Source organism: Bacillus rossius (assembly GCF_032445375.1).
Source record: "Bacillus rossius redtenbacheri isolate Brsri chromosome 9 unlocalized genomic scaffold, Brsri_v3 Brsri_v3_scf9_2, whole genome shotgun sequence".
Classification (NCBI taxonomy): domain Eukaryota; kingdom Metazoa; phylum Arthropoda; class Insecta; order Phasmatodea; family Bacillidae; genus Bacillus; species Bacillus rossius.
This window is the reverse complement of record NW_026962013.1, coordinates 3,292,153-3,319,774: the sequence shown is the minus strand read 5'-3', so window position 1 is coordinate 3,319,774 and position 27,622 is coordinate 3,292,153. Positions and strand designations below refer to the sequence as shown.

The following is a 27,622-nucleotide window of genomic DNA, read 5'->3' as shown; positions in this document are numbered from 1 at the left end:
TGCGCGTGTGCCGTACGCAGTTGTGCGATGAGCAAGACATTATTGTGACTGTGACTGCGAGAACTCTGAGTTTGTATACATTTGGGTACATTTCTGCTCTTGTTTTTTGAAGATATATATACCTACTCTCTTCTGTATTTTTTTTATATATCAATAGAGTAGCTTATTAAAACCTTTTTTTTATATACCACTTTGCTATTTATTTATTTTTCCTTAGTATTCCCGTGAAAACTATATTAATGTTCTAAAAACACGGCATATTCGCTAATCTGGTATGGTTGGGCCAGAACATACTGCATTGAAGATCTTTCATTATACGGAGTGTCCATGAAAGAATGTCACAATTTCTATAGTATATTATAACAGTTTAATTTATACTATTTACAACATACAACACAAATTGAAGGTAAACACACCATTTTTTTTTCTTTACAAACGTTCAATAAGTGCATCTTTAGTTACACGGAACACATACAACCTAAAGTCCAATTCTTCCCACACTTTGACTAACACGTCCGGAGTAATGGAAGGCAATAGCCTTTTATATTCTGGCGGCGGAACGTAGACACGATCTTTTACAAAGCCCAAGAGGAAAAATCGAATGGCGTTAAGTCAGGCGAATGTGTGTGCCAGCGGGGAAGAGCTCTGTCGTCTCGACCAATCCAACGGTCTGGGACTTGGACGTTCGGCCTACTTGACTGGTGCTCGGTGTGATGGTGTGAAGTTGGCCAGTGCGCTGCCGCTGTCAGGTCTGTCGGCGTGTTTGGGGGATTTTTTGGACTACTTTTCCCCAATGCTACCATGTATCTCTTGTCGTGTATTGTTTGTCATGTATGCTATGTTATCCCTCTGTATTTTATTCGTTTCATGGACTGCAAGAAGAGACTATGACCCGTCTGGTATTGCAGCATGTGTGTGTAAATGGTTTTTGTTGTGTGTACTATAATATTGTTGTACTTCTGGCTTCACCGCCGTGTGTAATCGGGAAGCCTTCTTTTCACAGACGAGAGAGCCAAACTCCCTATCGTGCATCTTCGGGTGTTTTTTTTTTGGTTCCATTGTAAAAGGTTAGGTTAGTAGGGAGAGCGTAGGGGTACTGGGACCGATGTAAACATTGAAATGTAAACACCGACCCCACTACCCCCATGGGCGCCGCCATCTTGTTTCATGGGGGCCGCCATCTTGTCACGTGGGGACCGCCATTGTTGTTGACATTGGTTACCAGGGCGCGCCGGTAGGCCGCCATCTTAGTTCAGCCTTTAGTTACCGGAGCGCGCCACCGTCGCTCCGAAGGCGGGAATTGTATACAAAAAAAGCCTGGGCACTGGGTGGATTCGATCCCGGGGAACGCACCAACGTCGTGGTTAGGAGGCGTGCGCCTTGACCACTAGACCACGGGACCATATGAAGTATGGGGAATTAAATAACGAACATATGCTTTAAAGAAGCTATGCTTAAAAGAAGCTATGTCTTTAAAAGCAAAACCCCCACCCCACAACCGCCATTACGCCAAACCACCATATTTTAAAAAAGTATGCCTATAGACCCCACCACCCCACAACCGCCATATTAAAATATGCCTAACCCGCCATGTTGTATTCGAAAATAAATAAAATACCGCTATGTTTAAATTACGAAAAATAAATATGTCTATAAACCCACACACACCCACACCCCAAGTATGCCTAAAACACACAACCCCACACTAGTTATGTCTAAACCGCTATGCTTAAACCGCCATGCTTAAAAGCCCCGCCACTCCACAACCGCCGCCATGTTGTATGCTTAAAACAAATGACGCCATGATGTATGCTTAAAGCAAACCCCCCACCATTATGCTTAACCGCCATGTCTTAAAAAAAACATGTCTATAAACCCCACCACTCCACAACCGCCATATCTAAATATGCTTAAAAGAAGCAACTGCCATGTTGTTAAATTACAAAAATTATGCTAAAATCAATTACAGTCATTATAGCTATGTCTATAAACCCCGCCACAAAAAGTATGCTTAATCGCCATATTTAAAGTTCGAAAAGAAATAAAATATCGCTATGTTTAAAATTGGAAAAGTATGCATAAGCCGCCAAAGTTAATTTCCAACAACCATGTTTCAGTATGCTTAAAAGCCCCGCAATACCAGCTATGACTAAAACAAACATAACCTCAAAAATCCCGCGCAGAGAGAGCGAGATGTTGCCTGCTGGAGCGTCACTCGTAAACTGCGCAATTATAACCCCACACATCATAATATAAGCATAACAATAATATCTTTAAAAACAACACTGTGTGTGCAACACGCCAAGTAATAAGCATAGTTACTATTACGTCGAGTAAAATAAGCATAGTTAAAATATATAATATTGCGTAAACATATTTAAATTTAATAATATTTTTACAGGTCAATGTGTTAAGTATTAAAAACGCCGTGCTGGAAGCGTGTGCCGGCGACCAGGAATGTGGTTACCTGCTGTGTGACAGTGAAAGTGTTTTCCACAGAGGGGCAAGGTCAGGCCATCGCTGCGTACAGGAAAGGAGCAAGCACAAGGAATACACAGAGGTGGAAAAAAGAAATAACGTAGACAACACACGGGTAAAAAAGAATGTTGGTTTTATTATACTTTTGCTCTAAAACATGTGTGGCGGACAACTCCAACCCCGAAGGCCCCGCCAACTCTACAAATCCCTCGGCGCGCGGTCGAGCAATCGCTGCGGCCTTCACGTTCCCGCGGTGGCTGCGGCCCTCCCTCCGTAAAGAACAGCTCAGCTAGCTCTCTCGGTAGAATGGCTGACAATCATCACATGTCGATACAGCCATCTCGTGTTGGGGAGATCTGCAGAACAATACATACGCAGTAGCTACAGCATACCCCAAATGTGTAAAGAGAGAAAATAAATATGGGAAAATAAATTACGTCAAGATTTGGAAATAGAAAATATGTTAACATTTGAATAAATTACTTGTGTAAAAGAAATAAAAGTAAAGTACATGTAGAAAATAAATTACGTTAAAGACATTCTAACATTAAATTAAAGTACTTGTGTAAAATGCATGAAAATAAATTAGTTGTGTAAAAGAAATTACGTTAATACTTGTAAATAGAAAACACGTTAAAGACATTCTACTTAAAAAAAATACGTCAAGAATTGTATAAATCACCTGCGTAAAAGAAATTACGTTAAGATATTTTAAAGAGAAAATAAAACCAAATAAATTACGGTAAGACTTGTAAAGAAAACAATTAGCCTTTGTAAAAGAGGAAAATTAAATTACATGTTTGAAACAAAATACGTTAAAGACATTCTAACTTTAAAATTACGTTAAGTCCATTTTAGCTTTAAAAAACACGTAAACAATTACGTTAACATTTGTAAAATAAAATTACTTGTGTAAAAGAGATAACTTTTTCTAAAGAGAAAAATAAATTACTTGTGTATTGTGACATACCAATAGGTTATTCTCCACGTGCAATGGTGGGAGGATCGGAGCGCTAGGCCACCCCATCACTCGGTACGACAGCATAGCTGAACGTAACACTAGGAAAGGGCTAATCATGGTCCGGGGAAAGGCGTAGGTCCTTATGTCCCCAAGGTAGAGTGCTGACACCGTCTTCAGAAAGCCAACGCTTATCATCTCCTGAAGACAATGCTACCTTGGGGACATAAGGACCTACGCCTTTCCCCGGACCATGATTAGCCCTTTCCTAGTGTTACGTTCAGCTATGCTGTCGTACCGAGTGATGGGGTGGCCTAGCGCTCCGATCCTCCCACCATTGCACGTGGAGAATAACCTATTGGTATGTCACAATACACAAGTAATTTATTTTTCTCTTTAGAAAAAGTTATCTCTTTTACACAAGTAATTTTATTTTACAAATGTTAACGTAATTGTTTACGTGTTTTTTAAAGCTAAAATGGACTTAACGTAATTTTAAAGTTAGAATGTCTTTAACGTATTTTGTTTCAAACATGTAATTTAATTTTCCTCTTTTACAAAGGCTAATTGTTTTCTTTACAAGTCTTACCGTAATTTATTTGGTTTTATTTTCTCTTTAAAATATCTTAACGTAATTTCTTTTACGCAGGTGATTTATACAATTCTTGACGTATTTTTTTTAAGTAGAATGTCTTTAACGTGTTTTCTATTTACAAGTATTAACGTAATTTCTTTTACACAACTAATTTATTTTCATGCATTTTACACAAGTACTTTAATTTAATGTTAGAATGTCTTTAACGTAATTTATTTTCTACATGTACTTTACTTTTATTTCTTTTACACAAGTAATTTATTCAAATGTTAACATATTTTCTATTTCCAAATCTTGACGTAATTTATTTTCCCATATTTATTTTCTCTCTTTACACATTTGGGGTATGCTGTAGCTACTGCGTATGTATTGTTCTGCAGATCTCCCCAACACGAGATGGCTGTATCGACATGTGATGATTGTCAGCCATTCTACCGAGAGAGCTAGCTGAGCTGTTCTTTACGGAGGGAGGGCCGCAGCCACCGCGGGAACGTGAAGGCCGCAGCGATTGCTCGACCGCGCGCCGAGGGATTTGTAGAGTTGGCGGGGCCTTCGGGGTTGGAGTTGTCCGCCACACATGTTTTAGAGCAAAAGTATAATAAAACCAACATTCTTTTTTACCCGTGTGTTGTCTACGTTATTTCTTTTTTCCACCTCTGTGTATTCCTTGTGCTTGCTCCTTTCCTGTACGCAGCGATGGCCTGACCTTGCCCCTCTGTGGAAAACACTTTCACTGTCACACAGCAGGTAACCACATTCCTGGTCGCCGGCACACGCTTCCAGCACGGCGTTTTTAATACTTAACACATTGACCTGTAAAAATATTATTAAATTTAAATATGTTTACGCAATATTATATATTTTAACTATGCTTATTTTACTCGACGTAATAGTAACTATGCTTATTACTTGGCGTGTTGCACACACAGTGTTGTTTTTTTAAAGATATTATTGTTATGCTTATATTATGATGTGTGGGGTTATAATTGCGCAGTTTACGAGTGACGCTCCAGCAGGCAACATCTCGCTCTCTCTGCGCGGGATTTTTGAGGTTATGTTTGTTTTAGTCATAGCTGGTATTGCGGGGCTTTTAAGCATACTGAAACATGGTTGTTGGAAATTAACTTTGGCGGCTTATGCATACTTTTCCAATTTTAAACATAGCGATATTTTATTTCTTTTCGAACTTTAAATATGGCGATTAAGCATACTTTTTGTGGCGGGGTTTATAGACATAGCTATAATGACTGTAATTGATTTTAGCATAATTTTTGTAATTTAACAACATGGCAGTTGCTTCTTTTAAGCATATTTAGATATGGCGGTTGTGGAGTGGTGGGGTTTATAGACATGTTTTTTTTAAGACATGGCGGTTAAGCATAATGGTGGGGGGTTTGCTTTAAGCATACATCATGGCGTCATTTGTTTTAAGCATACAACATGGCGGCGGTTGTGGAGTGGCGGGGCTTTTAAGCATGGCGGTTTAAGCATAGCGGTTTAGACATAACTAGTGTGGGGTTGTGTGTTTTAGGCATACTTGGGGTGTGGGTGTGTGTGGGTTTATAGACATATTTATTTTTCGTAATTTAAACATAGCGGTATTTTATTTATTTTCGAATACAACATGGCGGGTTAGGCATATTTTAATATGGCGGTTGTGGGGTGGTGGGGTCTATAGGCATACTTTTTTAAAATATGGCGGTTTGGCGTAATGGCGGTTGTGGGGTGGGGGTTTTGCTTTTAAAGACATAGCTTCTTTTAAGCATAGCTTCTTTAAAGCATATGTTCGTTATTTAATTCCCCATACTTCATATGGTCCCGTGGTCTAGTGGTCAAGGCGCACGCCTCCTAACCACGACGTTGGTGCGTTTCCCGGGATCGAATCCACCCAGTGCCCAGGCTTTTTTTGTATACAATTCCCGCCTTCGGAGCGACGGTGGCGCGCTCCGGTAACTAAAGGCTGAACTAAGATGGCGGCCTACCGGCGCGCCCTGGTAACCAATGTCAACAACAATGGCGGTCCCCACGTGACAAGATGGCGGCCCCCATGAAACAAGATGGCGGCGCCCATGGGGGTAGTGGGGTCGGTGTTTACATTTCAATGTTTACATCGGTCCCAGTACCCCTACGCTCTCCCTACTTAGGTTAGCTACATTATAAATACTTTAAAACATTGTGGACGGTTGATTTGGTTAGGATAGCTACATTGAAGATACTGTGAAATCATGCAAACGGTTTCCTATAGCCCTGGATAGCTACATATTAAAAAGTTATTTGCTTAGCAACCATAAAATGATTTTACAGTATTTTTAATGTAGCTATACTTAACTAATATAACCAACCATCCACAATGTTTTAAAGTATTTATGATGTAGCTAACCTATCCTAATCTACCGCAAAAATTAATGCCACACCGGTTTATACAATGAGATAGAACGGAAGAAAAAAAAAGCGAGCGTGAACTTGGGGAAACTTCGGGTGTGGCTCTCTTGTCTGTGAAATGAATCAACCAGACCATCCCTCTGTCTCCTGTAAATTCCTACACGTAATGCATGCCAATTTGCATCCCGCATGAATGTGCCCAGGGTTTTCCCTGTGTCTGTGCAGGTTTTACCTGGGCCCAACCTATCTCTAGTTAATAGTCTAGATTTAAGAGTGAGGGGAGTTAGTCATGGCGCCAATCGTTGCCATGGCTGGCCAATCCCCTCCTAGCACATGATGCATGCGACCCTCTCCCTGCATGGCTGATCCCAGCATGACCAGGCGTATAGGCTTCGGCCTGAGACGCACCTAGGTCCCTCCCCTAACCCGGACCGCATTGGCGTAACTGTGTTCATAATGTTGGGGGGGGGGGGGGGGGACAAATAATGATTTTGATGTCATGTAAACCCATTACTAAAACGGGGGGGTCCGGGAGTCCTCCACCGGAAAATTTTTGATTTTAAAAGTGCAAAATAGCGCCTTTATAAGCAGTTTTTGTATCTAAACCATTGGATACATCGATGTTAAAATTATTATTGTTTCCTTAAGATAAAATTTGATGAGTGAAGAAATTACAAATAAAGTTGGGCAGAATAATGTTACAAAATAAAAATATCACGGTCTAGAAAGTTGGGGGGGGGGGGGGAGGAACAGTCCCCTCCACCCAAAAAGTTCAGGGGGACACGTCCCCCATGTCCCCCCCGGTTCCTACGCCCCTGCCGGACCCCTCCAAAATACACTTAGTTTTAGTTAGGTAAAAAAAAAATTTGTCTATTTTCTCATTGGGGCGAGCCCGTCCGCTTGGTTAAATAAACAGCTTTTATCGTTGAATGATTTCATGATTTATTTCATGAAAATCTGCTCTCATAAAAAAGTTAGTTTTATAGACATTCAATAGGTGTCTCGCTCTCTCTGAAGATCAATCTATTAATCGTTACAAATTTATTTCCTTAATTTTTTTAGTTTGATTTGATACAATATGATTTCACTAAAAATCAATTTCTACCCCTTCCTATTTTCATTTCCACATTACGAAGTTTCACTTCTTCCACGTGGAGGGACTCCACGCAATATATTTGCATGCAATTAAAAACTGTTTTTTAATGATGCTAAAGAAGTATAACTTCTCATGCGCGTACCTAAGTACACGCACCCATTGTGTAAACCAGACGAGAGGAAAAGAGAGCAGGGCGCGAGGTCTGAGTCGCCGCTGGTGTGTGTCGCAGGACCGCGCGCGCAACTCCTCGGACAAGCTGTCGGCCACCACCACGCTCACGGTGGACGTGAAGGATGACGACGACCAGGACCCGTCCTTCGTGTACCAGGGCTGCATCTCCATGGACGGCGTGTGCGTCAACCCCGAGTACAAGGCGTCCGTGAGTCTCGCACCCTCCTTATCCTTAACCTCGTCGTAGCTCGTTGGTTGTCTGTGAAGTCGGTTTACGGACGATAGTTTAAACGTGACGACGTCGTAACGAAACATTGATGAAATGATTCCATACTGTTATGAATAAAATTGAATAATTTTTATTGAATTATCACTTATTTTGTATGGATGCAAAGAAGGAGTGAAATGAAATCTACAATTTAATTGATAAATCTACTTTTTTATGCACTCATTAAATCTAACATGTTTGTTACTTTTACAAAGAGATTATTTTAACTATAACTTTTATACATGTTTGCTGTTTAACTTCTTCCAATCTGTGTTATTCCGTTAAGAATAGGACGATGATAGGAAAAGTAGGAAACGAATGGGAGTGTTTCAAGTTAAATGATCCTCGAAAAAGTCAAATCGATGGTTGTTCCAATCGAGTGGAAGTGAGATAAATGCGGCGCAAGCGTACAATTAGCGTAACGGGACAAAGCATAACGGGACAATGTGCGTAACGGGACAATGAGTCATCCTTTTTCGTGCGTGCAGCCGGCGTTCGTCGATTTATTAGACGTTTGTCACGTCAAAATTGTTGAAGTGATAACTTATCTAGCTGCGTTGAGCGATTTTTGGTAGGGGCAAAACTTATGGGTTCGCGTCACCGACATGCTAGTGACGTGTTGCGCCAGACTGGCGAATCGCACCGGCCTGTGTACATGTATACGCATATATACATTAATACATTGTATATACTCGACTGTATCATGTGCGCGTTGGACTCTTTTTTTGGATGGGTGAAATCTTGTGGGTTCGCATCACCGACATGGCTGTAGTAGCAGTAAGTGAAGTTAATTTGACCACGTGAATACGTACATGACCTAGGTCTGACATCACTGGTAAGTCATAGCTACGTAATGAATTTTTACGTAATTTTTACATACCACTGACATCTGTTTTGACTAAAAAATGATGTAAGGATAAATTATATCGTACTGATATAATACCAAAATCATTCTCTTACGTACATTTGACGTAGAAATAATGTCATATTACACATTTAAAAACAAAGTTTTAAGTTTTCACTTCGGTTGACAGTCCCCATGACCGGCTATTTTTTTTCTGTCAAGAAGATTATTGAAGTGTCAAGTTTAACTTATAATGTTCTTGGCTGCCAGAAATTAATTTTTTATTTGCATTTTTTAGGGCTTCTGGGTGTAAGCCGTGTCAGGTAATAATTGTCTTGCGACGTTTCGGCAGTCATTGCAGCTTCCAATAATCCAAGAGGCCAAGGAAAATGATCTTTATTTTTTTTTTTTGACGTGACAACTTCGAATAAATCGATGATCGCCGGCTGCACGCACGAAAAAGTGTCCCGTTACGCACATTTTTCCGTTACGCTGTGTCCCGTTACGCTTACTGTCCCGTTAAGCTGTGTCCCGTTACGCTCATTGTACGCTTGCGCCGCATTTATCTCTCTTCCACTCGACTGTTTATAAAGTGAAGTGAAAAGTTAATGTGGTTTTTTTTATTGCTTATTACAACAACAGTTCCGGCAATAAAGGTTAATTATTCTTGCATTTATAAAAATCTCATTACTAGTATAATTTCAAGTAGTTATTCTTTTATTATTAAAATAAAAATGATTCAGTTTTATTCATAAAAGTATGCAAATCATTTCATCAATGTTTTGTTACGACGTTGTCACGTTGAACCATCGTCCGTAAACCGACTTTACAGACAATCAATTTTTTTTTTTTAAATTTGATCTCGTGCGCGGCTGATCCCGGAGGGAGGCGGGAGGGAGGAGTGACCCAGCTACACGCGTGCGCAGGTGTCGAGCGGCAAGCTGGCCGGAGTGCTGGACGTGCACCCGGAGAAGATCCAGGCGGTGGACATGGACATGCTGAACGCGCCCATCAGGTACAGCTTCCTGAGCGGCGCGCCGCCCAGCTACTCGGACTACTTCGACATCGACCCGCAGTCGGGCGCCGTGCGCCAGACCCGCCCCGTCGACACCTCCGTGGCCAAGCGCTTCGAGATCATCGTCAAGGTGGGTCGACCACCTCTGGACCTTGGGGGCCTTTCCGGGGGGTCAGGAAAGAAAACTTACGAAAATATATACCGTCGCTTTAGTGCGGTGCGTGGCCCTAGGTGTTGGTGGGGGGGGGGGGAAATGTTGATACGAGAAGACTGTACTGGCTACACCTCTTTGAACCACGAGCACTTAAGCGTGGGGGCCTTTCCGGGGGTCAGAAAAGAAAACTTACGAAAATATATACCGTCGCTTCAGTGCGGTGCGTGGCCCTAGGGGGTGGTGGTGGTGGGTGGGGGGGGGGGGGGGGGGGGAAAGGTTGATACGAGAAGACTGTACTGGCTACACCTCTTTGAACCACGAGCACTTAAGCGCGGGGGGGCCTTTCCGGGGGTCGGAAAGGAAAACTTACAAATATATATATATATATATATATATACCGTTGCTTCAGTGCGGCGCGAGGCCCTGGGATCAGGGGGTCAAGGTTGATACGAAGGACTGCAAAACTTTGCTCCTATCTGACTACACTTCTGAACTTAAGCACTTTAGCTTTAGAAAAGAAAAACTACAAAAATTTATATACATTAATTATTTTTTGCAAGATGCTATGTCATTTATATATTTTTTTTGTTAAACCCCTCTCTTCGGATGTAAGTTTCTAACCCTGTGGTTCCATAGACAAAATTTCATTTTGAAGGGCGTTCTATTATACAAATGCTACCCCCGCCATGACCTTTCGTATGGAGACACTTAAAAAGAAATATCTTTCCAGAAACTTTAAAACTCATGTATGTAAAACCAATTGTGGTATCAGACATTGTACTGTTTTTTATCATCTAACAGTGTGTGTACGTATATGATGAAGGCTACCGTGTGGTCTCAAATTTAAGTAAGTTTCAGATTTTTTTGTATACAGTCTCTTTTTAATGTCTGTACTATACTGTTGTTCAAAATTTAAAAATCTGTATGGTATTTCATATTTTTAAGTATCACTTTTTTTAGGGTTTTGCATTATATTTCACAGGATGTCTTCAGTCCACACACACGCTGGGAATAATGTATGGTTAGAGACAAGATTATATGGTGAATTATGATAAAACCGACAAAGCACTGAAAAGCATTTCAGCATATCGCATAAAAACCGAAATTTCAGTTAATACACCATATATAGCTCCAAAATGCAGGTTATATCATGGAATTAAGTAGTATTCAACTGAAACTTAATTCAGATCACCCAAAAAAAAATATATATATTTTAATGTTTGAAATTTAAGGAATGAAATTATTTTTGAACAAAAATTTGTACCGAAGTGCACAGATTAAAAAAAAAAAAGATTTAATTTCTTTGATTGTGTATCTCTTATTAAATCACTTTTAAACTATAAATGCTCGCCAATTAATTTTTATTCTTAATGTATCTGTTTTGGACAAACTTAACTAGCGAAACACTAAAGGTCCTACCCAGCAGGTGGGACCAAGTCCGGCAGGGGCGTAGCCAAGGGGGGGTTTTAGGGGATCCAAATCCCCCCCCCCCCTTTTTACACAAATCTTTAAATACCTAATTTCTTATTCATCACTCAAACAAATTTCATATTAAAATTAATAAAACTTTTACCATTACAATATTAAAATTTAAATACGGAAAACTGCCAAAATAGCACTATTTTACACCTTAAAATCCAAATTTTCCCGGACCCCCCGCTTCAATACGGGGGGGGGGGGGGGGGGCATGCTTCTTAACACCCCCCACACACAAATCCTGGCTACGCCACTGCCGCCCGGTGAGCGCCGGTGTGTCGTGGGCGGCAGGCGGAGGAGGTGTCGGAGATGCGGCGGTCCACCACGGCCAAGCTGCTGGTGACGGTCAAGCCGGTCGACAGTCACCCGCCCGAGATCCGGGCCTCCGCCGTGGACGGCTTCGCGGACGAGAACGCCCCCGTGGGCTCCCGGGTGGTCGACGCGGACGGGCACCCCATCGTGCTGAGCGTCACCGACCCGGACCTGGTGAGCCTCCGTCCCCTTCTCCGTGACTTGCTTGCCCGACCGGGCCTTTTGCTGTGCTTGGTTCACAGCAGTGATGGCCAGCAGGCAGTTCTCCAGAAGAATCTTGCCATGAAACACCACTAAGTATACTCTCGTGTGCTAACCATCTTTGTTTGCCTATGTGTCGGATAAGTTGTCAGCAGACACTGTTACGAAGCCATGTTAACCTTACAGAAATATTGAGAAATGTTACTTATACAATATCCTTTTGTAATCTATATATTTATTTTCATGGCAATTCTTCAAAGAAAATTGGTTTATCTTTATATTTTAATTTTTAAAAATATTAATGTTTCATTTCTTTGTGACAGGCCACGTACTGTATTCAATGTTTACCCTACAGAGTAATTCGTGAAAAAATTTGTTAGAAATGTAATATTTATTCATGTGTGTCTTCGCCCTCAGATTAGTTGAAGAATTATATGTAACCCTAGGAAAGAGTAAAGTTGGCCATCACTGGCTTAGAGGATGATATTTGAATTTTTTTTAAATATGTAACAACTGGTTCCAATGCAGTTTTAGTTTTACATTTAATGACTTGAAGAACCACGGGAGCTAGCTTTGTGTGCTGACTAAGTGAACATCCAGGTTCTGGTGCAACTCACCATTGAATGAGGAGTTTCCTGCTGGTATTCATTTGCTGGAGCCTCTTCATTGATAACAGCCTATGATAATGTAAATAAGGTTACAAATATATTAATTATGCTTCGTCATTTCAAAAATTTGGACGAGTTTTCTAAAATAAATTTAATGGTAATCAATTTACAATTCAACATGGTAGGGCACAACATCCCTTATAGGGGTAGTTTCCTAAATTATTTAGTTTGTTTAGGTTTATGTAATTGCCTACAATTTTAATTTATTTCATAAATATAACATTTTGGTAGTTTATCAATGGTTTAATACATGTATATATTGTTATTTAATGTTATTAAAATCATTAAAGAACACTTTGTATTTCTATCCTGGCATGAACAAACAATAATGTAACATAAAGTTTTTGATTAACCAGTTTTATGAAGCCTCTGTTAAACTCATTTGTTCAAGGATATCATCCATTAATCACTAAATATGATATTCTTGAAAGTAGATGAATTGAAAAAAGGAAAATCAATTTCTCAAGACATTGCTATTTGAGCGAACTGAAACATATAGTATTAAGAACCAAACCACTGAAACAAGAATTACGTGTTGAAAACAATAGTAATAAAACCTACAGTGCATAGTACTTAAGCAAACAGCTGGCGACATAAACACGGAAGTTGAACACGAGGAAACATGAGGCAGCAGTGGCTCAGCTGGTGACCTACTTGCAACGCAGAAGGAATCACGAGTCATCAACAATAGTTCAAACAAACAGTGGCGACAAACAAGTCTTCAATTTGGTACAATGCATGCGTAAATCAAACAATAGTGTCAACAGGAAATAAAATTACATAATCTCGAATGAATGGAAGAAAACCTCTTTGCAATTGGACATCACTAATACATATTTATTTTCTAAAAACTGTAATAAAACCAACAGTCAGAAAAATGAAAGCCCTCTTTGGCATCCGTTTTGATTCGTCTGTTGGTACATTACTAACGAACCGAAGTAGCTAAACTCCGTACAAAATATAATTCTTATGTATCATTTCACATATCAGTATTGGAAGAAGATTTCTACAGAATTAATAACACTGTTTTATGACCTAATGGGTGCCTAATTAGCATTTCTACGGATCAACTTACCAGTACCAGTTAGTCTGCTCATGGCCCTGATAACACTTCTATCATCACTAATGCCCCAGCTACTGATAATAGCAACAAACCACACCTGAGCACTGTGCTGAGAGGAGCAGCCTATGAATGCCTAGTCCTGATTAGTGGGAGATACTTTACCAAAATGTTCAGAGGGTTAAGAACTAAAGCTACAGAATTTTTTTAAAATTTAGCCCACTCTCAACAAGATATAATCTGTTTTAAGAAACATGGTTGAATAATTATAAAATTACATAATATTATTTTACAGACCAGTATTTAATCTTTAGAACCGATATAAATCCAATACTTGTACTAAAATGGGAAGAGGTGACTGTATTTTAATTGCTGTTAATAAACATGAATCCGTTCAACAACCCAGCATTATTATTAGGTAGCAGTCTGGATCAAAATCAACCACTCCAAACAAATTTCTAAAACTTGCTAATATCTATATCCCACCTCAAACATCTCCAACTATACTTGATGAATTAGAAGATATATTTACAAATTACCAATATGATCTGTTAATACTTGGTAACATATGCTCAACATATCCCAAGCTTATACTAAATCCAGGACACTGTACTTACTTAACTTCACCATTAGTCTGGATCTGTCTTGGCAACTATATCAACCTACTAATTCTATATATTTGTTTCACCAAGTTGTTATATGTTTCAAAAGTTCTTCACAAAGAACTTGTTGCACCCCCTTTATTTGTTTCACCAAGTTGTTATATGTTTCAAAAGTTCTTCACAAAGAACTTGTTGCACCCCCTTTATTTCTCCAAACGCTTTGAAGCTTCCCTGTAATGGTCTCTCCTCTGCCGCCCGTGTCTCAGATTGCCCTATCCTCCGTCACCCCTGACCATTCCGAGCAGTTTTTACCGTCGCAGACACCTCTCTTCCCTGCTTCCCCTCCTCTGCTGCACCTGCTTCGACAAACGCAGCTCTGTCACCAGGGATGGGTCCCCCACACTGCAGTCACTCCGACATCGCCCAACATCGCTCCCCCTTCCTGTCCGCTCCCAGGCTGTCGTCATCACCGCTCCCTCTCCCCTGCCCCTCCCAGTGATGCGCGTCCCTCACTGCAACTGGTTTACAATTCTCGTCTTGATTCATCGTGTTCTGGTCGCCCCCAGGGTCCGGACGACCCGAAGCCGAACTACTCGTTCGAACTGACGACCACTTTCTTCAGGATCGACGGCAACGGAACTCTGCTGGTGAACGAGAAGAATCTGGACAGGGATCCGCCGAGCCCTGGCAAATTCAGGTTCCAGGTAACGTCGATGTTTAAACGCTCGGCTTTAGTGTGGCGCACCTGTGGGTTGCGTCACTGTGTGGGTGATGTGTTGTGCCTGTGGCGACCAGTCGGCCTGAGCTTCAGCCTCGAGGGTGGATCAGCGACCAATGAGTAGAGACCTGTAAAATTCGCGATTTCAAATCCCTAAAGGATAGACTCCATGATCCTCTACGCACTCGTGCAAATTACATCTGCTGATTGGATACCGACTCGAACACCTGTTGACTGGAATGATCGTGATTTGCTAATTCTTCTGTTAAAGATTTTTCATTGTCCCAGAGTCCTTCAGATGAACTGTGGCCCAATCACTGAAGCAAAATAATGTCAAAAGTATTTGGACTCTATCCTATCGCGAAATGAATCCGCAAATTTTACAGGTCTCTACCAATGAGACATACGAGCAACACAAGTCATGTTTTCCAAATGTTAAAACCCACAATAGTGTGAAACACCTGGGGGCCGTGCCAAACTTCAAAAATATAAACAAACTATAAAAACTTCAATGCCAAACTAAGAGAGTCCAGGTGATCAGGGGGAAAAAAATGTAATGAGTACAGACAAGATTTTATGGTTTTATTTCTAGGACGATTTCGATTACGGTAACACTGTTTTTATTTTTTATGTATTGTCTTTATTGATTGAAAAAAGTTTATTATTCAACTAATATGCAACTAAATATTTTTTAATACATACTTGTTTCACCAAAATAGTCTCAGTATGATTGACACCTGATGCACTTATGCACAGTAAAATCGTTAGTAATAAGCACGACTAGAACAGATAAACTCAGAAAAATAAAAATAGATGAACAAATTTTTGAGTATTTGCTATCATTAATGTAAAAATGTGTCTCTAATGTAAGCCATGCAAGATCAAACAATATAATATTAATTTGTTGTCAAACCATTTAGGTCATACATTTTGGTAAAAAAATATTCATGCTAAATAAATTATTTTCAATAATTTTACCATTATAAAATATTCAATTTTCATAATTTGACGTGCGTTTGGTCAAATTGCTGACTTATTTCATGTTTTTAGTTACATTTCAGTTCTAAATGGCGTATTCAATTGCATTCCAGTGTTTTATGTTGTAGCGACATGCTTTGCAGTGTTACTTTGGTTTTATCGCAGTTCACCAAATGTTTGCTTAAATAACTGAAATACATAAAAATATAACTCCAGGTAAAGGTTTTACACAATTAGTAATGTCTTGATCACGGTGTTAATGCCACAACAAGAATGCTCTGCAACAAGAATGGTTTTCAAATCACCCAAAATTATAAAAAAAGGTGTCCATAACAAAGGGCAAATCACAAGAGTACTGCCCTAAAGAAAATAATTAATATAACTTATTAGAACATACGAAGGTTCAACATGCAGAAAAAAATTACCAATATAAAAAATTAATAAGGCCCAGTTTATGACAAAGCACAAAAAATATCTAAAAAATATATATATATTTAAAAATATAAATATGGGATTAAGATGTGGATGGCCCAAAGAAAAAAAATGACTAGATTCATAACATTTAAACAATAGTTTATACCTGTATGTATAGCACCAAGTAATAAGTAATAAAGTCCCAGAGCTGATGGCTAATGCTTGCGAATACTATAAATATTAATCATTGTAATTGTCTCATGCCCACTAATAGCCGAGGGCTCTATCAGTGGGTGCATGAGATGCAGTCGAGGACAAAGTGGTCACTTGCAAATGCGTGGACACACCCCCTGGTTGGTTGTGTCGGTGTTCTCTAGTCCTCGGAACAAGTAGAGAAGCGGAGGCCGTTGCTTGCAGGTGGTGGCGCGGGAGTCCCCGGGAACGGCAGCCAGCGCCCCGCTGTCGCTGGCTGTCACTCTGAACGACGTCAACGACAACGCCCCCAAGATACCCATGATCCCCCCTGTGCAGGTGCCGGCCGGCGAGGGGAGGAGGCCGATTGTCAAAGTAAGTTCCATCCTCCTGTAAGAGCAAGATTCCTCAATATTCCGGTTTGTGTTTGCTCTTATTCCCCGGGAAACTTCGATTGTAAGAGTTTTCGGTACAGATTTACTTCGACGTGCTTGAATATTCTGTAAAATAATTGTAACAACGTGTTTTGAGAAAACAGACTTTTTTGTAGTTTGATATGTACCTGTTTAATCTGCAACAACGTTCAACCCTTGCTTTTAACGAATATGAGTGTGTGTGCGAGAGAGAGCGATAATGTGTGTGTATGTTTATTGTTTATATGTGTGGATAATTGTATGTATATGTTTATTTGTTTGATTGATTGTGTGTATGTTTGAATATATACACATGCACACGCACATGCACACATTCATTTACTCACTCACTCTTTCTCTCTCTCACTTACATTCTCTCACTCACCCTCTCTCTATGAAAAGACTTGTCCTTCCTATGCAGTTTCATAATAATTATCAGCAGAATATATGCATGTAGGAATTTCATGCCTTGCATTTCTTGATGTGCTCTGAGGAGTAACTTATTTTAAAGTTTGATTTAGTATTTATGTAGTGGTGAATATTTTTCAACTTTTGTCAAACTTTTTTTTTTTTTTTTTTTGCTCTGTCACCCTATCGCATAAATTCAGAATTCCTTCCTTTTGTTTTTATTTTAAGTAGGTTATTTCAGCTCTTCATTTATGTTCGTAAAATTAATGTGTTACTTGTGATAACTAGGGACCGGAAAAATTCGCGGGTTCAATGCCCTGTAGGATGAACTACATAGTTCTACGTACACTCGGTCAAATGTCACCCACTCATTGGTTGCTGTCTTGTGAGACGTCCCAACGTAGCAGCCTGTGATTCGATAAAGCTTTGGTTTGGTGTTTCTAATTGGCCCAGAGTCACCCAGGTGAGTTGCGAGCCAGTAGCAGAGGCAGCACTAAGGTATAACTATTTGTATTTTAGCCTATCGCGAAATGAATTCGCGAATTGTTCCGGTCTCTAGTGATAACTCATTTGTACTTACGTTCCCGTGATGCAGATAGAGGCGACAGACGACGACGTGGGTGTGAATGCCGAGATCACGTACAGCATCTACCATGTGTCCAACAATGGCATGCAGAAGTTCAAAATTGACCCCAAAACTGGTGTCATCGAAGCAATCGGGAAGCTGAATGCTGGGGAACAGTATAGCATTTTCATAAGGGTGAGATTTCTATGTTATTATGTGCGTGTTTGGTAAATGCCTACATTTAGCACAAACATACATGTGGTATTAAGGTAAGAATAGAAATTTATTTTAGTAATAAACAATGTTGGCTGTTGCATACAATTAAAGTAATTAATCCAATCTAAACAAAGACAGTGTAATATTTTATAGCCATAAACTTTAAGAATGGCTCTATAGTGAAATTGAATGCAGTGAACAAGGTTGGAAATTGAAGTAGGTACGTAGTTTAAAATTTTTTAAATCCTGACCGACCTTGTTACACTGTCAAATTTTCATCAACAGTTATATTTGACAATAAAGTTTTAGGGATAATATTGGACCAAATATGGCTTTCAATTTCTCCATCAAATAAGGTTAGACAGATAACCCCAAACTTGTTATAATCCATTCTCTCTATCAAAATTTTATTATTGGGCTAAGCTAGCACAGACTTTTAAGTTTTAATCTTATTTTAAAATTCAAGTTCTATTTAAAGTGTTTGGTGGAAATTTAAACTTTTATTTTTTTGGTCATTTCCTAAATTTTGAAACATCTGTAAATTTAAATCATTAATACTTTTTGCATAATAAAGATAATGTTGTGTTATGGAGACAATATTATTTTTTTTTCCAGATGATTTACATACACTGACATTAATATCTCGCTCCCTATGCTATGCTTTTCGTTTGGATAGGAAACATGAATAATGATAGTTCGAGTAATACCTCTGCCAGAACTCATTTAGAGTTGGTAGCATTCTGAAACCATCAAACATTTCGGATTCTGAGAAAACTGCCCTTTACAAACATCCACATCACATCTAGCTTGTTTATATATATATATATATATATATATATATATATATATATATATATATATATATATATATATATATAAAGAATGTCAATAAAATTTTAATTAATATTTTATTAAATTTTTTTTTGGTCTTGTAGTCATTCCTCATTTTAAAACAATGTGGTTGTTTGACACAGAATCTCCCTCAGATACAAGGTCTATATTAATGCAATTGCGTTATAAGGTGTATGGGTTATTTACACTGTAATGCATTTTCATTACGTATATTATAACTTGTGATTATTTCTTTGTACGATTATTTTAGATCACCAAATATATTCAAGGGTAGTTTTAATATCATAAAATTTCAAATGACATACCGTTATGTTTGTTACGTTCCCTAATTTTCATAAAAGGGACTATATAAGGATTTACGTGGGTCCGCCATCTTGACGACTTCCGCTCGTGCGTATAGCGGAGAAATGGAACACGTTCTCTGGCGGTTTTGGCTAAGACTTCGGGTATGAAAAAACTTTTATATCCAGAGCTAGACTCCTTGGAAGGGTGCTGGAATGTTACCTACACGAGAGCAGGCGTGGTAACAGCAAATACATAGGTGTGAAAACTGCTAAGGAAATGGGTATCGTGTGGGGCTGGCTTTATGCACTTGGTGTAGGAAACTTGTTGGGGGGGGGGGTAAAGAAAGAAAGAAAAAAAGTGGCATGAATCCTTTAATATAAAATCCGTCTGAATATAATCTATAATTTATTATGTGTATTATTTTTATAGAATGTTAACAGAAAACCAACAAACGCAGTTTCCGACCAGAGCATGCATATCAAGGAAGGATAACATGTTGTCAATTACACAAAATATTGAAGAAGAAAAAATATGAAAATTGCAGATGTTTATATTATAAATTATGTAACCTGATGAATTAATTTTTGATATTTTATCCTCTGTATTTCATTTGCGAAAACTATAACAAAGTTGGTTTGTTATTAAAAAAAAAACAAATACAGAGCAATTTTGAAATTAACAAGATTGTATTTGAATTGGTAGGTTAGTTTGAGAACCTAGTAATATGAGTTTTAAAGGATGCAAGGGAGATTTTGTATTCTTTAAATGTTGAGTGTTTCACTGATGTTGTTACTGGCGGTCGGTCCGGACGGTCGGAGCGTGTGGCGCAGTGTGGTGCAGTGTGGCGCAGTGTGGTGCAGTGTGGCTGGGGGGCGTTGCAGGCGGCGGACGCGGGCGGCATGTCGAGCCAGAACGTGGTGGAGGTGGCGGTGGTTCCAGGCCCCAACACGCGCAGCCCCGTGTTCCAGCAGCCGACCTACCAGCTGGAGGTCAGCGAGGGAGTGTCCGTCAACTCCAGCATCGCCACCGTCACGGTACGCCCGCCCGCTCGCCTCTCCGTGGCTCTCTGCGCGCCGTGTGACCGGGGGCGCAGCCAGGGGGGGAGGGGGTTAGGGGTTCAAACCCCTCCCCCTCCCTTAGCACCAAATCTTTAATTAATTTCTTATTCATCACTCAAACAAATCTCATATTAAAAACAAATAAAATTTTTACCATTACAATATTTAAATTTAAGTACCGAAAACTGCTAAAATAGCACTATTTTACACCTTAAAATCCAAATTTTCCCGGGGGAGGACCCCCCGGAGCCACCGCTTTAATACATGGGGAGGGGGGGGGGGGGTCCATGCTTCTTAACATCCCCCCATACACAAATCCTGGCTACGCCACTGCGTGTAACCGTTCACAGACCACCTGTGCGTTGAAAACTTTGCAGCAATCTTTTCGTTACACTATTGGCTGGGTTTAGTTGTTATAATTAGGGTCAATATTATACATGTAGTGAATTGTGATAAAACCAAAATAGGTAACACCGCAAAGAATTTCAAAAAACACTGTATAACTCCGAAATGCGAGTTAATACAGCATTTAGCACCGAAATGCAAGTTATATTTTGGAATTAAGTAGTATTTAACCAAAACTTAATTTAAATCGTTAAGAAAGTAATCTTTTTAATGTTTGATATTCAAGGAATAGCGTTATTTTCACACAAAAAATTGTACCAAGTGCATGGATTAGAAAAAATTATTTAATTTGTTTTATTGTGCATTGTTGTCCATTTTTCAGGCTCAAGAAATTCCCCCCCCCCCCCCCCCCTCCCCACAAAAGCTTATTTTGAGAATTAATAAAGTCTCCGACACTAAAACTTTTATTCCAAGCATGTTGGTTCACTTTTTAAGGAATGTAGACCACAAAAATTCATTATGTGTAAAAATATAAAATAATGACCGTACACGTATATTCATTCAGCAATATAAATTAAAAAATTTTGGAAAATTATTAAAGTTTTCATCATGCGCATACATAGAACAACAGTGCACCTAGAGATTAAAATATCCTCTTTGCGAACTTGCCCATGACAAAATTTATTTAATTCATTACGTGGAGTAGAATAAACAAGAATCCAAATTGTTGTTTTAAAATCTACATACAACATAATGTGTTGAACAAATTTAAGGCATTCCCTTTTAAGATGCAGCATTTTTTCATAAGCATTACGTTAGCTACATAAAAAATACTGTATCCCTGTTTGAACGTATAAAATAGGGAAAAAAACAACTGTTAGAAATATATAAATACAGCGGTGCATCTTGAAATGATTAAACAATTTATAAATGCTAATAAATGCTGTAAAAATTATAATAATAAATGCTATAAAGTACATTTATAAATGCTATTTTCCATCATCTGTAATCCAATGAGTAATGAGTTATTTCAATTACTCTTTGTCTTGGGAAAGTTTATTTTTGAATAAAGTCTTTAAATCTGTAAACGTTAAGAGGCTTGTAGTGTGTGTTGCAACTGAAATCCCTGAGAGATTGGGAGGTATTCTGTTTACTTGTGCTTCTAGGCCGTGGATCCGGAGAATGATCCGGTCACGTACTCCATAGTGTCCGGCAACGATTTACGCCAGTTTGCGATTGGCGACAAATCGGGAGTCATCACGGTCATCCGCAAGCTGGACCGCGAAGATCTCACTAGATACCAGCTGGTATGCGTTCAGCTCTTTTGGAACTTGTTACTTGAATTGGCTTCTGAATATGCACTGTTCTCTTTGTAACTGTGGTGTTCTTGTGTAGGTTTATTGTTTCAACAAGTACAGTACACTCCCGATTATCCGCAAAATTAAGTGGCAAGGCCACCGCGGATAGTGAAAATCGTGGATAATCCGCAAAAGAGACGAAAATGGGAAACAAAAAAGGAAACATTAATTTAAACTTAAAAATCAAAAAAATTATGTTCAGTAAAAGTTACAATCAACAGTAAAAATTATTAAATGATTCTAAAATTTTAGTATTTTATTGAATAATTAACATACAATACATTTCAGTGATGTAAACATAAAAGTGCTCGGTACTTACTTCGTAACAAGTATACAGTACATACTACTTGTACGTACTCACAGACTTAGTTAGACATAAAAAAAGCACTACTCTCTAAATTTACAACTTTTTGAAAAAATCAGTCACTTGCTTTTGTTTCTTACTTTTGAAACATCTTTTCTTAGTTCTTGATTGAATTTCCGCAACATAAGTTTTTCAGCCAACTGCGCATCGTCGTCATGTTCCTCTAATTAGTGAAGCAGTCTGACGATGTGTTGCAAAGCCGCTTCGTGAGTATCTGCACCTTCGCACTGTTTTACTGTATACTGCACACAATACAATCGTCAGTAGAGTTAAAATTTGCTCACGGATCATCCGCCCGCGGATATTAGGGAGTTTACTGTAAATAAACTATCCAATGCATGGTATTTACAGTTATTTTCTAAAATGATTGGTGGCTGTGGCATTGGGGAATCACACTCATGTGGTAAGGCAAACCATGATGGTTCGTACCAAACTGCGTAACACACAAGTGATGAGAACGTAGTTAATCATTTGGTTGCCACACTTTATATTCTTCACAAGATTTTCTGTATGTATCTGTGCAACATTAAAAATTTGAACATCCTTATTAATTTTTGTAGTTTTTATGGTATTCATGCTGATGGTTTTAGTATATACACACTGCCAATTGCCAATTTTTCATTATCTCTTTGAAGTCATTTAATGAGATACATAATGGAAAAAGGGGTGTTCCGATAATTGATTTTTCAGATAGCTGCTTATTTATGAAAACATGTTTACCAGTGTCGTAGGAGCAATTTGAAACAAATAAAGTCTATATTAAACACAACTGTATATTTATGTATACAGTATTTTGTATCACATGTCTTACAAATACATAGTAAATACATTGGGAAAGGTATGTAAGCCTACAGTTTAGGAAAACAAGTTTGAAATTTTCGTTTACTTCAAAGCTGAGACTGGTTTTTTTTTGCTACTAAATGTCGCACACCAGTGTTCTGGTTGGCTTGTGTGCGAATAATCGATGCTCGACTGTAGTATGCTGTGTAAGCTAACAGCAATTTTGAACATACAAATTTGATATATAAATGAAATAAGGTAAAGTATTGCTAGGCTTCGAGATGTAATGAATCACAGATGAACGTGGATGGTTACGGTGCTCTTGTTTTATTGGAACTTTGTGGAATCTTTCAGTTGATCAAGGCGGAAGACACGGGAGGACTCTCCAGCACTGCGACTGTGAACATCAGGGTGACGGACATCAACGACAAGAACCCGGAGTTTGTGGGCCTCCCGTACGAGTTCCGGGTGCGTGAAGGAGAGGCCAACCAGAAGGTAGGGAACTGACCAGCTTATCGGACGTCACTACATTGACTGTGTTCAAATGCGAACTACGTTTGAATTTAAAAAAAATATAATATATAAATATATTTATTGCTGGCTAGTAAAAGTAACATTTCTGTGACATAACTTAGTTTAGTTAACTTAGTTTTGAACTAAAGCTTATGTTTAAAACCAAAACAAATCTCTATACTTCAATAACATAGCAATACAAACGTAGTTTTAAATAAAATATAATTTAGTCTTCTATTTTAAATTATTTTAAGCACGATACAGTAGAAAATATATGTTTTTTGAGCCACATGTGTTGCCTCCTAAAATTGTGTTTTACAATTCCTAAATATGTAAAAGTGTTTATAAGTTTTAGCTTTATTTGAATTTGATTTAAAAAATAAGCAAAAATTGTGATTAATATTTGTAATAGTTTGGTTAGTACAAACTTCTTTTTTTTTTTTTTTTTTTTTTCAAAGTAACAAAATTTTGGTCCCTTCAAGTTTGTATTATTTAGGTTTGACTGTTACCGAGTGTTGCAGATTACTCACCGTCATAGCTACATCAGCCGATTCAAATGATTGCTCGTCTGATTCAGTTCACCCCTGGCTTTTGAAGACTATAACCACTCATGCAGATATCAACTCTTTAAAAACTTCTAAGAGAATTGAATTATGAATGTTTTTTCAGGAGCTTAGTTATTTACATATCCTTGTGTTGTTCAGATTGGAAACGTGCACGCGGTGGATGCAGACGAGGGTCAGAACGCGGTCGTCTACTACTCCGTCCCGGACGACATTCCGTTCGCGGTGGATGCCATGACGGGGGAAGTTCGCACCCGAGTCGCCCTGGACTACGAGAAGCAGAAGGTGAGTGAGATACAATAAGAACCGCAATCCTCCTAAAGTGGAATAGAATTGGTTTATTTTGTATGAAATCTCTTTTCGGGCCTAAACCATAATTTCTTTAAAAATAAATGAATGAATGATTAAATAAATAAATTAATTAGTAAAATTAGGAAAATGAAATTATTTCTCAAAGTAAAACAAAAAATTATCTAAACAGAAAAACTTAAATTTATTATTGAAGTGAAAACTTCAATAGGAAGGTTTGTATAGGGAGTAAATTCACGTAAGTCGTCATCGACATGGTCACGTGACTTGTTAATGATAAAACTATATCTGTTCCTATTGGTATAGCTTATTGTGCTTTTAAATCTTAAGTATACGATTACTGTGCAGTAAAAAGTGATTATAAAATATATTAACATTCTCATATAGCTATATAGTTTGAATAACGAAGAAAACTGAGTCTTTGTAGCAATATAACCTGAAAATTAAGAACATCATTTATTAATTTCTAAATACCCACAATAACTGTGCAATGCGTATTTTATAGTAATGCAGCCCATGTGTCTTGATGATGAATAAACCACAAGAAAATAAATATATAATTGTTACTCAGAGTGCCGATAGATGTTCATAACCCGTAATAAATGAAAACAGTTTCGATTCACAAGTTTTAATTTGAGATCAAACAATTAATTTTGGATATCCAAAAACAACAACTGCTTGTTTATAGTTTTAAGTTTTCACCTCTGTCGGCAGTCGTCATGACTGCGACGAAATATTTCGCTGTGGCGATGAGAAACACTGCAAAGAGCCCCTTGTTTGTAACCGCGATGTTTTCATTTTCGAGATGGACCGTGTAGTTCCTGTGCAGTGGTAATGGAATGGCCATGTGCAATGGTAATGGAACGGCCGGTGGGACTCCTCACTCCTGCCTGCAGGACTACAAGTTCGTCACGACTGCGATGTGGCGATGAGAAACGCGGCAAAGAGCCCCTTGTTTGTAACTCACGATGAGGTGGACGGTGTAGTTCCTGTGCAGTGGTAGTGGGACTCCTGACTCCTTCCCGCAGGACTACAAGTTCGTCACGACTGCGATGTGGCGATGAGAAACGCGGCAAAGAGCCCCTTGTTTGTAACTCACGATGAGGTGGACGGTGTAGTTCCTGTGCAGTGGTAATGGAATGGCCATGTGCAATGGTAATGGAACGGCCGGTGGGACTCCTCACTCCTGCCTGCAGGACTACAAGTTCGTCACGACTGCGATGTGGCGATGAGAAACGCGGCAAAGAGCCCCTTGTTTGTAACTCACGATGAGGTGGACGGTGTAGTTCCTGTGCAGTGGTAATGGAATGGCCATGTGCAATGGTAATGGAACGGCCGGTGGGACTCCTCACTCCTGCCTGCAGGACTACAAGTTCGTCACGACTGCGATGTGGCGATGAGAAACGCGGCAAAGAGCCCCTTGTTTGTAACTCACGATGAGGTGGACGGTGTAGTTCCTGTGCAGTGGTAGTGGGACTCCTGACTCCTTCCCGCAGGACTACAAGTTCGTGGTGACGGCGAAGGACGGCGCGCCGGACGCCCGCCTGTCCACGGCGACGGTGACGGTGCAGGTGCTGGACGTGGAGGACGAGCTGCCAGTGTTCCACCTGCCGAGCTACGAGGCGCTGGTCCCCGAGAACACCCCCGGCTACATCGTCACGCAGGTCCAGGTGCGTGGCCCGGCTGGAACACCGACAACTGTGTTAGAAGCTACAGAATTTTTCTAACAGTCCGTTTTGAGTATTATCGAGGATCATAAAGATGTTTGCAGTAATACGTTTATATAAACACAGCACAACTCTGATTCACCATAATTCCTGTAACCGTTATTTTGTATACAAACAAGTATCAACAAAACGAAAAAGACATCATAAAAATTTTCCAAATATGTATATATTTACACATCCTATTGTATTTAGATGGAAGTGTATGTGCATATGCACTATTTACTTTTTAAAGGACTTTATTTTCATTTGCAAGCAGAAGTAGTTGGGAGGAGTTTGGGGATAGAACAACTTTCTCTGCTGTTTGCTTTCAGATTATTTACATTTGCTGATGGGAACGATAGATATTTATATATTTTTTAGGATTTTGTTTGGGGGGGGGGGAGTGGTTGTGGTATATCTCCCCTCTCCTCCTGCGTACACCCCTGTACGCTAGTATACAAGTATGATGCAGGTGCACAAATATTCAAGCGTGCTAAGATGCAAATAAGCCATCTGACACCCCACTCCTGTCCGTAAGGTACTTTTCATTGGCCCCTGATCATTACCCACTCATTATTATCTGATGTAGTCACCACCCCTATTTAACCTAGCGGCCGTAAATAATTTTCACTTAAAAAAAAAACAAAAAAAACATGAGCTGACGAGCCTCTTCTGCTCTGACTACCATAACCTGTCGGCCACCTTGCAGGTACTGATTGTGCAGTACTTGGTCACACAAAGATTGTAACTAAAATTTCGCAAAATAACAAAAGTATGTACCAAACAGCAACACAAGAACTCACAGAATGGTACTTGTAGAGGTATGCACACCGAAGGACAACTCTTTTATGCATGTATGTGCAATGTTGCAACATTTTGCTGGTTGGACCTGTTCTTTTTATGAGCTACTATAGTAGTGGGTGCAGTTAGCTCAGTGTCACAACTGTCTGTCCACACATAAATAAGATATTTTTGTATTCATGTGTCTTTCTGATGGTACAGTCCGTGAAAATATGTATTTTGTCAATTATCTACCTTGTATATAAAATATAACACTCCTAAAAGCTTAACTTGGGTTTTACTATTATTAAAATAAATATATTCGGTATTTTATTGGTAGGTACTATTACTTTTTGTTGTAAGACCTATTTATCTTACTTTGCCTTTTATTCATTCCAAATCTGCCTTGCTTACAGTTTGTTTTTGAAGATCAAAAATGTTACGTTAGGTTTACTGATAGTAAATTTGAGATGTACTCATTAACCATGGAAAAAAAAATGCTACTTTAGACTGGCAAAAAATTGA

At 39.1% G+C, this 27,622-nt stretch overlaps 1 protein-coding gene across 3 annotated transcripts in view; it reads left to right on the top strand.

The window, feature by feature from the left end:
- LOC134542967 (cadherin-99C) overlaps positions 1-27,622 on the top strand; it is a 145,915-nt gene that overhangs the window by 93,775 nt on the left and 24,518 nt on the right. For all 3 annotated transcript variants that reach the window (XM_063387601.1, XM_063387603.1, XM_063387602.1), the window contains 11 exons: positions 7,739-7,888; positions 9,719-9,937; positions 11,729-11,923; positions 14,847-14,984; positions 16,808-16,957; positions 17,999-18,163; positions 20,203-20,355; positions 21,891-22,031; positions 23,581-23,721; positions 24,444-24,587; positions 26,108-26,281. In XM_063387601.1, coding sequence (XP_063243671.1) covers positions 7,739-7,888; positions 9,719-9,937; positions 11,729-11,923; positions 14,847-14,984; positions 16,808-16,957; positions 17,999-18,163; positions 20,203-20,355; positions 21,891-22,031; positions 23,581-23,721; positions 24,444-24,587; positions 26,108-26,281 — 1,770 coding nt within the window. The remainder of the gene's footprint in view (positions 1-7,738; positions 7,889-9,718; positions 9,938-11,728; positions 11,924-14,846; positions 14,985-16,807; positions 16,958-17,998; positions 18,164-20,202; positions 20,356-21,890; positions 22,032-23,580; positions 23,722-24,443; positions 24,588-26,107; positions 26,282-27,622) is intronic.